The sequence below is a fragment of the Aplidium turbinatum genome, chromosome 11 (assembly GCF_918807975.1).
Source record: "Aplidium turbinatum chromosome 11, kaAplTurb1.1, whole genome shotgun sequence".
In the NCBI taxonomy this organism is placed as follows: domain Eukaryota; kingdom Metazoa; phylum Chordata; class Ascidiacea; order Aplousobranchia; family Polyclinidae; genus Aplidium; species Aplidium turbinatum.
In genome coordinates, this window is record NC_137482.1 from 1720729 (window position 1) to 1736375 (window position 15647).

At 38.4% G+C, this 15647-nt stretch overlaps 1 protein-coding gene across 2 annotated transcripts; it reads left to right on the forward strand.

Moving 5' to 3' along the window:
• Positions 1–5601: 5601 nt before the first annotated feature.
• On the forward strand, positions 5602–15598 carry LOC145779553 (RING finger protein 150-like). Of its 2 annotated transcripts, none has more exons than XM_082591166.1 (9): positions 5602–5814; positions 9054–9260; positions 9490–9568; positions 9924–10047; positions 10988–11123; positions 12370–12518; positions 12774–12873; positions 13268–13351; positions 14591–15598. In XM_082591166.1, the coding sequence occupies exons 1-9, from the start codon at positions 5662–5664 to the stop codon at positions 14693–14695; spliced, it is 1137 nt and encodes a 378-aa protein (XP_082447292.1). In that variant the 5' UTR covers positions 5602–5661; the 3' UTR covers positions 14696–15598. The 2 variants fall into 2 exon arrangements, with proteins under 2 accessions (XP_082447292.1, XP_082447293.1); XM_082591167.1 differs by having other exon boundaries at positions 12370–12514.
• Positions 15599–15647: the final 49 nt, after the last annotated feature.

Below are 15647 nucleotides of genomic sequence, written 5' to 3' on the forward strand. Positions count from 1 at the left end.
AGTGGAAAAATACTAGGAAAACGGTCAAGAGGAGCTCACAAATTTACATTTTTGCACAATTTTCAACCACATACCAAGAACCCTACTAAAATTTGGCAAGACGCACGAGATCGATCAAACTGGAACATCATTGTACATCAAGGGCTGTATCAGCCATGATACCTACAGAGTGGATGGAATATTTCACCGGCAGCATTCAGCAACACTTCAACAGCTATCGGAAACTTCACTTTGTCATTCTGTCAATCTCGGTAACCGAGCCTGGGTCAGTGGTTCAAAGCCTCTATATTAAAGTTTTCTTTCCATTACGTCTGTGTCGTCACAAATCCTTTGTGCCATTATTACGAACAGCATTGCAGTCACTTAGCCTATTGTAGAAGTTGACACATTTGCCTATGACGTATCGATTAGGAAACTTTTGTTTTACTAACAAAGCGAACTTGAATTAACTTCAAGTTGCATCCGGACAACCACACGCACACAAAAATTTATTGTTTTCAATTTTAGATCAAACTTTGTGGCTCTAACTTCAAACAATAACAAACATCAACAGAAATAAGTTATATATTTTAATTGAATGAATTTACTCAATTACAAAGTGCAAGTCTTAGGAGCAAAGATAGAATATTGGCATTAGCCTAATGACCGTTCGCAAAGCCCTCGTCAGTCATCTCGACGCGTGGCACAATTACAAAATCAAATTGCTTCAAAGAAGAAAACTAGAAGTAAATCTTTCACGTTTGTTGCCTCAGGGCTTAAGCTTTCCATTAAAAACGCTGATGACTTCTGACAAAAAAGGTAAAAAGCTTAACAGACTGTATGTTATTTTTTTAGAATTAGTTTAGTCTCTCCCATACCCGAGTGAGTTGATAGCCTATTGTGTTAAGGACAGTGCTTCCGACCTGGCAACTGCAGAAAGAAAACGTTTTATTGTGAGAATTGAGACACACAACATGGCCAATTTTCTAATAGCCTAATATAAATAGGCCTACTTGAAAACGAAAACGCAAACCTGTCGTTATCGCAACTTTAATTTGACCACAGTCTTGCATTATGTTCGTCGTATCTACGATAAAGTAGCCTACCGTAATTTTAAAAATAGATGAAAGCTTAATTAAGTTAGGCTACTTGTAGCCCAAGCTAACTTAACATTTCTACATCTCCTTTAAAGCACTAAAAAGGCTAAGATGGTTTCGTCTCGCTTAGGCTACTTAGTCAACGTCATAGATGTAGTGAAAACGACCAGAAAGGTAGGAGTTACGTTAGAAGAACACGTTACGTAACGTAGAATTAATAAACTATTTGAAAGGTGTGGCCTATTTATTTAAACTCATTCTAGTTGGGGTAAAATTAGTTTGATGGAACAATAAATAAATCCAGTCAGATTGGTGGCACCTAATGGAACAGGTAGGATATTTTATGTGTCCGTAGTCGCTCCGTTCAAACTGTAACTATTCCCCCAATTCAGTTCAGTTCATTTGTTTTGATTTCTGACCATCACAGCAAAAACAATACACGTTAACATAGCAAAGGACTAGAAAAAGGCAGAAGCGACAAAACGCAAATGTTAAAACGTAGGAGCTACTTAAGAACGAAATAAGTTATTAAATTAAAAGAAAATTGGCACAGTCGCAACACCTTCAGAAAAAGTTAAGATAACTAACTAACCATAAAAGGAAAAACAAATTTAGGCTACAAACAAAAATGAAAATCAACAACGTATTATATCTAGGCGATAGCTTTATCAACTCTTAATAGCCTAACTTATGGCAGATGTTTTAAAGATTTGTGTTTGGAGTGAAAATACTGTTTGAAGTGAAATTTACTAGCGGGCCGTACAAAATCTTCATGGGGGCCGCAGGTTGGACATCTCGGCCTTAAACAGTCGTGGCCTCTCCCGATCGTGCCTGTGTCAGTGGTTTAAAACTTGTACAAGTATATGAAACTGCCAAAATTAAGTTCGCAAAAAAGCTTTCTCAGTCTAAAGACAAAGATTCAATCAATGAAGCCTAATATCCATCTCCCAAAAAAATTGAACCTCCTGAGCAAAAACTAGCCCCACAAAAGTTTAAATAATACTAGTTTCAGCCAAAATTGCCAGGTGGCTTAAAACTCGGACAAAAAAACGATAAATCGGCCTAATTTTATATCCTATATGTCCAACGGATAGTAAGTCATTCAGACATTTTTGTGCTCACGTTTAATTTCCGGTGATATCAGTGAAGTGCTGGACCATAAATAAAGCGTTTTGCATTATTTGTCTGAAAATGTCAGAATTATAAAGCCTCCTCCAGGATTACCTGGCAACTTTAGTTTCGGTTCAGTGATTCAGTAAAGTTTCATGATCATCCGAAAAGACAAAAATAAACAAATTGTACAGTTGTACACACAGAGAGGGGGAGAGAAACCTTTTATTTCGTCTGTTGCGAGAAACCTGTGAAATTGTGCAACACAGTGGCTGGGTGAAAACCATTACAACATAGGTATGCTTCAAATTATATGACAGCAATTAAGAAATATAGAGGAAATCTGCAGAAGCCAAGACAATATAGAACTAGAAAATGTTATGGACTTAAGTGATCGATTTAGATGAATTAAGACCACAGATTAAAACTTTTAACATTCATTCCAGACAGTGCAACCTGGTGGTGCAAATCTTGAGTTCATGAGGTACCGGTACTCGGTACATATCCCACATTGCGTTTTGTGATATTTATCCTGTTGTATTTATAGTTAGCTCAGTTGGTTAATGCGTGACTTTTTTAACAAAGTATGGTAGCTTCAAGATCAAGCTGTGCTGGTTCGACTTACGGTGTGTGTGCTTGAGTAACGCACGTAAAGGACTGCTCTCCATTCAGCGGCATATCTAAAAGATGGAATAATTCCCTGGCAACAAGACTTTAACAATTGGAAACTTCACTCTATCAATCTCGGTGACCGGGCCTGCATCAGTGATTCAAAGCCTCTATGACAAGTATGCAAAACTGCTAGGATTAAGCTCTGCAAGAAGCTTTCCCAGTCTGAGGATAAATATTATATTTAATCAATCAGTATGTTTCTGTTAGTAAAATGTGCTGAAGCATCTTTGTGGGTACCTGTAAATACCAAAGATGTACAGTACACAGTACAGGAGCCGGAGTCTCGTTTTTCGTCTAGAGTCTGAGTGAAGCTGGACTGCGGGAGTCTGAAATTCTCAGCAAAAACAGGAGCTGGATTGCAGCCTGAGTCTATTTTTTCACCAGTTTATACTTTAAGCCTATAAATGTTTCTGCTGCAATGAAAACTGGGGCATGTTGTCACAATTTTTACAAATAAGCTTGTATCTCGTTCTGCACCAATGGTATATATTCCAGTGTAAACACTGCACTGACGAGACAGGAAGGTCGAAATGGTGTGCACTGTCTGCAGTTATATATATATGTAGATGTTGGATAATGCAATTGAAAGAGGAATCATTTAACTTCTTTTAGCTATGATACAAGTATATATTATATAGTTTTTCTCGGTTTAGTTTTTGCATTTAAATGTATATTTCATTCATTTTATTTTTCGTCATTTTATGCAGATGAATAAGCTGTAATAACATGCCCTACCCCACCGTGTGTTGTCACAGAGCATAGAGCAGGCCTTGTTACTAATTTAAAAAACGTGTTTTCTACAATTAACATACCTGTGCGAGTGTGCGTCTCCACAGCATGTTGCATCTGCTTGCTGTGATAAAAAGAACACGCTTAAAGCTAGTGAATAAGTTCTTTTCTGATCAGTTATAGCCATACCTCACTTTACCAGACTAATTTTCAGTTTATGAGCTAAACCTCATTTTGTCTAAAATTCAATGGCACTTTTCATATTATAGTTTCTGGAGAGTCTTATACCAAAGACAGGCAAGACACTGCAATACAACAGGGTTGAGCATTATAACATTATATATATATATTTTAGATATTTGCAAATTTTTGTAACAATTGAACGTTTTCGGCATAACATATACCCTCATCAGGAGAAACTCGAAAACGTTTGAATGTGAAAACTATACTGTACCGTATATAAAAATGTAAAATATATTTTTGACTTACAATGCTCAACTTTGTTGTATTGCAGTGTCTTACTCCTCATAATTTCTGGTATAGGCTAGTGACAAATTTCTTTACTGCTTTTACGAAAGAGAACTGAAAACATGCCTTCCACTGAAAACTCGTAGTTATACTTTTGGTTTTCATATTGAAATCGTGCTGTGACAGCACGCCCAGATTTCGGGAGCAAGTCTTTTAGGCGCAGACAGTTAGGCGCTGGTCAAATAGGTGCGCACACTGTGGCGTCTGGATGTTTAGGTGCGGAGTACTGTGGCGCCTGTTCAGTTAGGTGCTATTCCTAGTAAAGTCTGCAGATTGTATCAGCTTGGCAGGTAGGGCAATGCTTTTCACACAAAATGTTGTATTGAGCAGAAAAATATGTCATGGCTTCGCACTGTAAGTGAAGCTGCTTAAACCGGTAATGCTTTTCACACAAAATGTTATATTGAACAGAAAAATATATTGTTTTTTAATGGGCGTGTTCGGCATTTATTTGTTGTTAGTCCAGGTTTGCGTCGGCGAAAGCTTTATCAATAAATCATTCAAGTTTCCGAACATGACTGAGTTCTCTTTTAGTTATGTAAGTCAAAGCTGGGTTTATTTTTTTGCTGAGACTTTTCGGTCATTTGTCCGAAATGACTTAAAAAAATTCGGTCATTTTTTGTATATTTCGGTCATTTTAAGTCATTTTTGGTCATATACAGTCAATTGACTATATATTTTTTCTGACATGTTGACCAAATTGACTATATTTTTTTCGGACATTTTGCTAAAAAATCGGTCAATGACCGATAAATGACTGAAAAAAAAACAAACCCAGAGTCAAAGAATAACTACACTAAACATCAGTAAAAAATATACCATAGCCTATATAAGCTGGTGGTAGGTGGTAGCTTGAGTGAAGAGTAACTTAGTTTTCCGTCAAAACCACGACTAGGTTTTACCAAACCTGAGCTGATACACATACAATCTGCAGACTTTACTAGGAATATCATATATCCTAAATAAATGGGCACCACAGTGCTCCGCACCTAAATATCCAGACGCCACAGTGTGCGCGCCTATTTGACCGGCGCCTAACTGTCTGCGCCTAAAAGACGTGGACCCCAGATTTTCTTTACCTTTTTATTTTCCAAGCAGTCATTTTTTTTCATTTTAAAATATGCTGTTCTTTTCATGACATGAGAATGGGAAGGTATATTGATTGTGGTTTTATAGTTTCGTTTCGGATCGAAGAATGGAATTTAGAGTTTATATTTTAGAGTCACAGACGTCGGAGTGGAGCAGGAGTCCAAAAAAACTGATTCTGTACTGTACACCTCTGCTAAGTATCCATTGTGAGGAATATCTGACACTGTCAAGGTTGTCAGCTTCAAATTGGTTTTGCTGATTCTGGTTAGAGTTAAGTTTGTGGTCTGACAACCCTTGACAATATCTGCCAGTTTTTCATTCCATCTGTGACTTCATATTTGCTTGTCATTGAACTAGAAAGTAATTTTAATCAAAACAAATTTTATGTAACAGATTGCCTCTAGCTAGTCAAGTAACTTTACAAGTTGTAACTCAAAGAAGAATATCAATTTAAATAATGTTACTGCAAAACCTCTGTTTCTTCTGTCTTATGTGTGGTTTCTGTTCTGGAATGGTCACTGATGGATCCAGCGACTATACTGGAGCTATTGTTTTATTCAATTATACTGACGCCATCAATGATGATAACGCAACAACCACAGTTGTGCTGGTAAGAAACTTTATACATTGTTAGTAGTTCAATAATGTGCTGGTCTGTAGTTTGCTAAGCATTGAATTGAAATGATAACTTATTTTGTCGTTAATAGTACGTTGCAAACAATTGATGATATTGGTTTATAAAAAGTAAAATATTTTTAAGGTGTGGTCTTAATTGCATATTTGTAAGTTAAACTTAAATATAAGTGGGTTTTCCGTATTGGTACCGGTACTATGACAAGTTGCAATCTATATTGTATGAAAATTAATTGAGTTGAATCCCTTCACAGAATGACAGAGTATTCATTTTTATTCATGATATATATTATATATATAGTTATATTTCGATATAGTGTATAGCCTAGTTAAGAAAAGATAATGCCAAGCAACATACTACTTTGTTGGCCATTGTGACTTCATACAATTGCAAGTATGACTATGCCTAAGTAGCTTGTCAGTTGACAGGATTATTAATAAATTATATTTCAAGTCACTTCAATAACAAAACTTTGAACAGTGTAGTTAGATCTGGGGTTGTCAATCTTTTTCCCATTTAGCACCCCCAAGTTATAATACAATCAGCCCGAACCCCTAGTAAGATGACACCAGATAAAATGATGATATACTGACCAATTTGTTAAAAACAATAACACAAAGGGTGTTACTATGTGATTAAAAAGTTCAATGGCTATTGGCTATATTATATTACCACAACTGTATAACCGTATTTATTTCTGAACTTCAATATGAAGGCGGTGCCTGTTTGTTGCAAATAAGTTTCTCAATCCATGAATAGTACTAGACAGATTGACTAATAAAACTTTTCTGTTTTTGTGAACCAACTCAGCAAACTGTCCACTTGAAGCGGTTGACTGTGTCATATCATTAGTATAAGTCTTGTTACTCAACACAACAGACGGTTTATCAGCCTTATGTTTTAATCATAAATCGATTTATTTCGCTACCACAACATCCTCAGTATGATCATGTCAAAGCCCTTAAAAAAGTAAAAATTAAAAAAGTGACCACACGGCATTTAACATATTAAAATTGAACATAAACTATAAACTACAAACGTTTTCGGCCATACACACGTTAGCCCTTATCAAGTAACAAAAAAATAACTATCATATCTACAATGAAAATGAACAACTGATCTAAACACTGAATTGAAAAACGAAATGCATAAAATGAAACCGCAGAGCAAAGGAGAAAGGCACATCACATGGCGTTTAAATTACGCGAGGCAAAGACGCATCATATGACGCATAAAGAAAAGACGTTGAATATATAAATAAGAAGCGCCTGAGGCAAACAACTGTGTATTGAGGCGAGGATTGTATGATTTTATTAGCAAAGCCTCATGGATTTTAGTGTCGAATTCGGTGGAACATTTACGGTGGAACTATTTAATCTCAACGTCTTTTCTTCATGCGTCATATGATGCGTCTTTGCCTCGCGTAATTTAAACGCCATGTGATGTGCCTTTCTCCTTTGCTTTGCGGTTTCATTTTATGCATTTCGTTTTTCAATTCAGTGTTTAGATCAGTTATTCATTTTCATTGTAGATATGATAAGCAGTTATTTTTTTGTTACTTGATAAGGGCTAACGTGTGTATGGCCGAAAACGTTTGTAGCTTATAGTTTATGTTCAATTTTAATGGATTATGTTAAATGCCGTGTTGTTGCTTGGTTGTATATGTCTGTGGATGAAGAAAGTGACCTCTTTACCAAAATTGTATTAAAAAAGTGAACAAACAATTGAGAGAATTATTGTAGTACAAAATAATATCTAATTGAAAAATCTAATTGAAAAACAAACATATATATATTTCATTTGAATAAGAATAGAACAGGTTGCCGGAATGAATGTTAAATTTGACAGGTTGCTTTTGAAATATTTTTTTAAAGATAAAAGCAAAACATCTATTACTGCAGAATAAAAATACTTTTTAACTGAATTTGATGTTTTCATCGTCATCACAATTTACTTCCTGGCATGTCAGTTGCCAACATTTTGTGCTTTCTCAAATTTATAATTTATTTGCTGACTGTCACCCAAGTACTGGTTGGTTTTGTTGGTTTGAATCTTTGTCCTCAGACTGACAAAGCCTTGATAGGTTATCCCTGGTAGTGTCACATACTTGTAGAGGCTCTTGACGCGGGTCTGCTACTATTCGGTGAGTCCGATTCGGGGAGTTCCTAACCTCTAACCCCTAACCCTAAAACGGCAATGATAATTAGGCTACGGTATGTACCCAATAATTTAAAAAAAAAATTGAAAAAATCCCCCGTTAAGGGATCGGACTCACCGAAACGGGCCATTCCGCTTGACGCAGGGCCGATTACTGAGATTAGTGAAGTGAAGTTTTCCGATTGTTGTTAAAGTGTGGTTGCCAGGGAATTATTTTATCCACTAGGTACCACTGAATGGAGAGCAATCCTGGAATGTTTTGCTCAAGCGCACACTACGAGAGTCGAACCAGCGCCGCTTGATCTCGAGTCAGGCGCTTAGCCATTGAGCTAACTGGGCGGACTGTAAGCTATTGTAGCATCTGAACTGAGATCATGTTCTTTGATAATTATTTTCTATTTAATACTTTGATGATGTTTTTCCTGCAAAATCTTGTAGAACTATGGTAGAAACAACATTGTTGTGGTTACTCAGCTTTTATTCACTAATTAACTACTTATCCAATAACGTGAGAATGAAAAAGTCTAGAATATAAATAGTTAGTGAAATTTCCATGCGATAAACGTGTTTCCTTCCTCTCAGCATGGCTTCGTTAGGGTGCTGATACTTATTATTTCAGACTGGCTAAGTTGTTTTTAAAGACGCCTGTTGTGATTTGTAGTGGTTTGTTTTGATGAAGTACTCGTGCAGATATTGCTTCCTTCCCTGGGCCGCTTGTTTATGATGCTTCAGTTGATTACGTTGAAAGCTTAATTAAGAAGCTTCACCGGCTTCATTCCTTTGTTCACCCGGCATTTGGTAAAGAAACGTTACACGGCCACTTGTTGCACAACATCGGTGGGGCTTCCTTTAATTGTCTCCATTGTCCACAGCTGAGAGCAGCGCAGGCATACATGAATGGCAGGTGATAGAAACGCAGACAGCTAAACCCGTCATGTTAACATTGATTCAACATCTGCATACGTTGAATAAATGTTAACATGACGAGTTTTGCTGTCTGGGAAAGGATACTGTGTTGAGCTACTGTGATGACGTAATAATTCCAATTTATTTTGCAGGGGTCTCCTACTGTAGAGGCTGGTTCTTATGGGGGCCATTCTCCAAAGGTTAACGTATCAGGCATCGTCACACTCCCCTTCAGTGACCTACATGATGATGGCGATAAATTTGGGTGCAATTCCAACTACCCCCATGTCGAACCAGGAGTTGAATGGGTGGCTCTTATTGCAAGAGGACACTGCAAGTTCTCCACGAAAATTTTAAATGTAGGTGAATCCACCATCCACCAATACCATGCGTCTCGCATAACAACACATTCAAAAATGCAATTTGAAAGCTTAATTTGCTTTGTAATCGAACGTATGGAATGTTGCCTCCGGTATCTTGTTGCACATAGGCCAGTTTTTTATATTGTAGGATGGTTAACAGTTTTGTGGCAGAAACAAACCACTTCCGTGTTGTGAGGGTTACCTCACCATCTTCCTACCCTTTCAGGCCCAACGTCGTAACGCCAGCGCTGTTCTCATATACGACTACGAAGGCGAACCCACTATCACCATTATGAGTCATCACGGTGCGTAGACAATGTCAGTTGATGACGTCATTTCTTGTGCGTCGGTTTAATGTTGATACCATGTTTAAGTCACTCAGGATTCTTGTGAGGTGTCTAATCCAAGTTGAGTCTTCAGACGTTGAATCAATGTAAAAACAACTTGTTTGCTGGCTTGGATAAGGATTGCTGTTCCAGAATATTTCGAAAAAATTTCTCAATCTTATTTGGAAACTCGAATTTAAAATTTTTTCAGGATTTTAAATCTGTAAATGCTTTCAAGGTATTGAAATGTTTCCGACTATTCACTAAATGTCAATGCCATACTGCAGAAGCTTAAGTGCGTTCTAAGTAATGGATCGATATATGACACTTGCAGAAGCAGACGATATTGTGGCGATTTCAATAAACAACCTCCTCGGACGAAACGCGGCTGTAGCTGCACAGAAAGGATACGCCGTCTACGTCACTATAACCACAGGATGCTCCCATTCTTACGTCAGGTAATTACCGGTTAGTTGTTCTGGTTGGCCAAATCCGTACGGGGCACGTGCCTATTAAACTAAACATGACGTGCTCCATATTATTTTATTGTTCAACGTCCTATATGGTTTGGATTGGGTACTTTCTGTAAAATTTTTGCATTTTCTTTTAATTGTAGTTTGTTTGCTTTGACATATGGCGCTTTGAGCAAACAGCTGAAATGTGCTGATGATACAAGTCAACACGCACAGAGCTCGACCTAGCAGCGCTTACGTATGCGCATCTTGCGAGGACACACCCTTCTAATGTCCACTTGGCGCAATAACATCTATCCATCTTTCCAATAATTAGCGGTAGAGAAAACGTATTGCATCGCATTCATCTATTAAGAGTTGACCTTTTGTGCTTTTCACATCCAGCGACTTCGGTTTGTATTTTACATTCACACAAAAACTCGAATCGTTTACGTTGATGCAATGTCTGATAACGTGGCGTTGCAAGTGCAGCAAGTTAATGTGGCCGTCCACCTCAGTGTTTGATAAATGACCATGGGCTTATTAATTACCCTGTCCTGTATTTGCCCTCTAAAATGGGGCCGAAAATATTGTTCCTTCCTCTGTACGTACATCATTCAATGGCCCAGCTGACACACGGGCATGGTTTTGAATTAAAAGCTTGTTGTTTTTACGTCAATGCAATGTGAGACTTGAAAACGTTTTTTGAGAAAATTACCAACTCACAAGTTATGCCCTTTAACGGGAAGGGCGCAAGTTTACAAATTACGAAATTCGACTCGCCGAAAATTCATCACTAAAACTCAGCCTACCTTGTTATGATGGCTATTCCAAAAGTTTGACAAATTCATCTTTCTCCCAGTTATTCAGGACCCACCAGTGGTCGTACTAACCTTGCTATCGATCAAACTGCACAATAACTCGAAGCTCCTGCTTTTATGTTTAGATCGATACAGCTAAGCAAGACATCGTTTGTATTTGTAAGTGCTTCCTTCATCGTTCTTATGTTGGTCTCATTTGCATGGGTTCTGTTTTACTACATTGAAAGGTTTCGTAGCGACCAAGTGAGAACAAGCAATAAGGTGAGTCTGGCAACACTGGCTGTTCGAAACACATTTTGTTTGATCGAAACTGTTCGTCAATAGATTAAAGTTGAAATAAAGTTAAGGAAATGAACTTTGCACCTAAACAAATGTTTCTGACGATATAATTTCGTTTCGAGCAAACCCAACCGGCCTCGCAGCTTCTGTCGCATGTAAAGTTTCGTGTTTGAACCTGTGGTTTTTTGCTTGTTTGCAGTGGATCATAATCGTTTAGTTTTCCACCAGGGGATTTTGTTTTGCGATATACAAGAACTTCCGCCCTCCTTCCTCCAAAAAAACAACAAACATTTGTAACAGGATTACTTATTTGCTTGTAAAGCTGCTGTACCCATTGGTTCTAAGCTTCAGTCACCTTGTGCTGCATTGACCGTTCTAGTTGTTATTGACGGTGGCGGTTGAAATGACATTTTCTCACGCAATCGATACACTCGGTGCTCCGTAAGGACGCAACCGAGCGAACAAATTTTCCTAAATTCATTCTCATCATGCCGAGCAGGAACGAGTTTGGTACCATTTTTATGACGTCCCTGATATGACCCGACACTCGACAGGGTAGGCCTATCGAACTCATGCCTACCGATTGTAAAACGGGAACTCAAACCACTCAGTCACCGAACCAGTAATAGCGATGTTTCTTGTTTATTGGAGTTGACCGTGTGATCTCTGAGAACTTGCGGCGTACAACAATCCACTACAGACTACACTGATCCAACGTTTAAAAACGTAAATTCGATTTTACTCCATAGATAAAAAATGTGTTAGGGCTTTATACAGTACATCAACTCCGAATCCAGCAACATTGCAAGACACAGTAGTTATGCGATTCACCAACTGTAGTTAAATTTAATTTCTTTAAACTATGATTATATTGATTATTCTTTTGTTGTCGGTGATATTTGGTCAGACACTTTTTCTGTGGCACTTAGCTAATTCAAGTCTGCGATGTGGTCCCCGTCAGTTTATAGATGTCGAAGTGTTGAGACACCCGCCCTGCCGCCCGGTTACTTTTGTAAAATATCAAATACATAATTGATCTGTTCTATCGTTTTCATGTAGCAAGATATTGTGACATTGTTAGATTGCATCTTTACCCGGAGGCAATTATTACCCTCAAAAGAATTCGTCTGTGCTGGACAGCCTAGTTCGTTGCACGACGAGCTACAGAAATGACAAGTTGTCTTCTGCCATGCTGTCAATCAGTTTGAAACGTTTGTTGTTTTCGTAGAAACGTCGCGTGGAAGCTGCGAAGAAGATGCTCGCTTCCCTCCCACCCCGTTCACTGAAGCAGAACGATGACTTGATAGTAGAAGGTGTTTGTGTCATTTGCTTGTCGAGCTATAAAGGCGGCGATCGCGTCAGAGATCTACCATGTAGGTTAGTGTGCTCAGTTGGGTTGTTTACAGTCATAAGCTCCTTATATCCTCTTCCCCGTCTATACTTTGTATGGGAAGGTTACGTTAGCTCTTCTCACTTGATGTTTTTATCTGACATCTAGATATGTCTCGACCATAAGCAATTGCGCAGCTCGCTACTGAGCAAGCGATAGTAGTTTTCGCGATTAAGCTTCCATGTCATTATGCAAGAGTAGACGCCACAATCCACATCATAAATCATCTTGCTCCTCTTTAGACACACATTCCATAAGAAATGCGTCGACCCCTGGCTACAAGACAAGCACACCTGCCCCATGTGTAAGATGGATATCGTTAAAGTGGGAGTTGCATCAAAGGTAGGTCTGCATACGTTGAATCAATGTAAAAATGGCAGATTTGCTTACGGCCTTGTCGCAGTTTGCAGACTTTTAGTAACAGTCTGACTGAAATGTTTTAAAAATGGTATTTTCACTGCAATATGACTTTATAACATGCGATTTTCAGAACAATTAGGACAAACTCTGACAACCGGGTTGTATCCCAAGGCAATCACGATTAAAGCTTAAGCGGTGGGTCGCGATCTCGCCTTAAATTTGGTGCCAACTTGTAGGAGGGTAATTAATGTTATGAAATGGGGCCACAGAATTAAAAACTCTGGAAGAAGTGGACGAAGCCGAGATCGTCTTCAATAGAACTTTGCTGCATGGCATCAACTTATACACTACGAATTCTATTTTCAATGTTTTACAGACTCAGGCAAGCAGCAATGTTGCCATGGGCGGCACGGAAAGCCAGAATGTCGTCTCCCCCCTGACGTCAACTACAAGAAATGTGGTAAGTTGCTTCTCGGCATTGTTAGCTTCCACTTGGTGCTGTGGCGGTGGCTCCAAGTTGTGCCTCTGGTGGATTGAGCGATGGATCTGCAACATCAGACCACAAGAGATCCGGCACGGCGGAGTGTCGGATGCTCTGCAGTATTTTATTGAACAATTAACCTGCAGTTGAAAGAGTTTCAGAGATATTACATTTCATTCACCACCATTTCAACCGTTTGTTACAAGCTTGCAAATCAGTCATTTTACGTTGATTCGACGTTTTATGACTGTAGTGCATAGTACAATAGTACGTACTTGAGTTCTTTACGAGCAAGATAGCAATTACCATACAGCAACTTTCTCGTGACATTCTTTGTTGTTTTCACGATGAATTTATCTACGATAGTTTGCACGTTTCATCCACCGTCAATAAACAAGCGGTCACGACCAACCGTCCCACGCAGCCCCAGCCTGGGGCGGATCATGAATTGAGCGGCATCGCGACTGCATTGTCTGTTACCGCTTGTTTATTGACGGTGCTTCAGACCAATCAAGTTTAATAGCCAAGAAAGCTTCAAGCTACAAAGGTTGTGGCTTAGAGGTAGATGTATTATAGCGCTCAAAATATTTCAACCTAAAACATTGAAATTAAGAATGCGAGGCAAGGACCGGTAGGGTGTTGCGTTTTGACAAAAAGTTTTGCAAAAATACTTCCAATAGCAATGTCTAGGTGGGAAGTCATGTGAAGTCAGCCCAAAAAAATTTGAGCGAAAAAGATTAACGTTTAGAGGTCCCCTGCTCCCCTCCGAATTTTCCAAATCCCCACCCCCCCGAATCGTGTAACTTGTGGACCACATACAGTAGAAAGTTTGTTGTTGGCTCAAAAGACTCAGGATTGTCACATTTCTATCTGCTCTAAGAGGAATGTTTTCACTGATTTCACAAATTTAACTGATTTTGACTAAAATTCGCTCGTGTAAGTAACTTATTGAGCAGGAAACAAAGCTACATTGTCACAGAGATTCTACATTAACCCAGTAAAATAATTACACACGTGAAGCAAAAATACCCATTACTTATCGAGATACAATCATTTAAAGCTACATTTTTTGGTTTTTGAGAGGTATTCTTTAATTTTTATCACAGTCTGTAATATTTCATATAGTTTGATTGAGCGAAAAGCTTGAATATCCGCAAGCTGGTGTTCCTGGTTGTCTGTGTCGGTTTGTCACTCAACAAACAACTTTTGTTATTCCAGGATTCCTCACGTGCTCATGACCTTACAACGGCGAGTGCAGATGTGCGCCTCTCCTTCGCTACCAAGCCGACATCTCCAGTTGAACCTGAGGAGGTCATAGTTTGATCGAAACCTCCCGTCACTGGCCGTGGTGTTATGTAATGCAGTGCGAAGGCGAAGCGATGGTGATTTAAATTGCTGAGGACTTGACAGAACAATCATTTTCTGTTTAAAGATGCTAAAATTTGGCTGCAGTGGGGTAAATAGATACACAAGTCTTTCAACAATGAAGATGGTGTCATGTTTTCATTGCTTGCACCTGAAATTGCACCATTCTACGCTTTTCAAAGTTTCGCTTCTTGCATAACAAGCATTCTTCCTATCTACCCCAGAAACCTGCGTAACTTTGTTTTCATTTTGAACGTGTGCCAGTTTCATGTACACTAGAAATAGTGTTGCAGCCCACTAACTATCATTTCTCTACGATAAGCTTGATGTTATTTAACGTTGAGTTCATGTGTGTTATCGAGATTTACCAAAATGTAATGCAAAAAAGCCCGAATTTTACTCCATGAAAATGGTGGCAAATTTTTTTCTTAAGGAATATTTTGGAATACTTTGTTGAGTGGCTCAAGAAATTCCTCAAGTGAAAACATTGATAATTACTGGAATACAAAAGCATAGGTGCATTCCCAATATAACAGCTTCAAATCAATAGACGTTCAATATTACGTTTACAAAGGCAAAAAGCATTTAAACATATGACCTAACATTTCTAGCTTGCGGTACGGTCTCAAATCGATTTGCTTTTGCTTTTATTGGTAGAACTCTACCCCGTGGCTCACAACCACCTACGATTTACTAATTTGTTCTCTACTGTACCACGTGCTGTTACCATCTGCTCAGTATCGTAGTGTGGCAATTATTTTGTATTGTTTCTTTGCTGATTATATCGAACCTGTGATGTTTGCTTCATAAATCCAATATTTGCGTTTTATAAAAAAAGAATAAAAGACCTTGCGAAAGTGATTTGTCTCTGTTAACTTTGCATAAAGGGCAAGGCGCATTAACCGTCCTA

Bases quoted from the DNA above. Each gene is read 5' to 3' on its own strand.
- LOC145779553 (XM_082591166.1), top strand. From the start codon at position 5,662: ATGTTACTGCAAAACCTCTGTTTCTTCTGTCTTATGTGTGGTTTCTGT. The intron at 10,048-10,987 runs GTAATTACCGGT...TTTTATGTTTAG, and splicing joins TGCTCCCATTCTTACGTCAG to ATCGATACAGCTAAGCAAGA. The intron at 11,124-12,369 runs GTGAGTCTGGCA...TTGTTTTCGTAG, and splicing joins AAGTGAGAACAAGCAATAAG to AAACGTCGCGTGGAAGCTGC.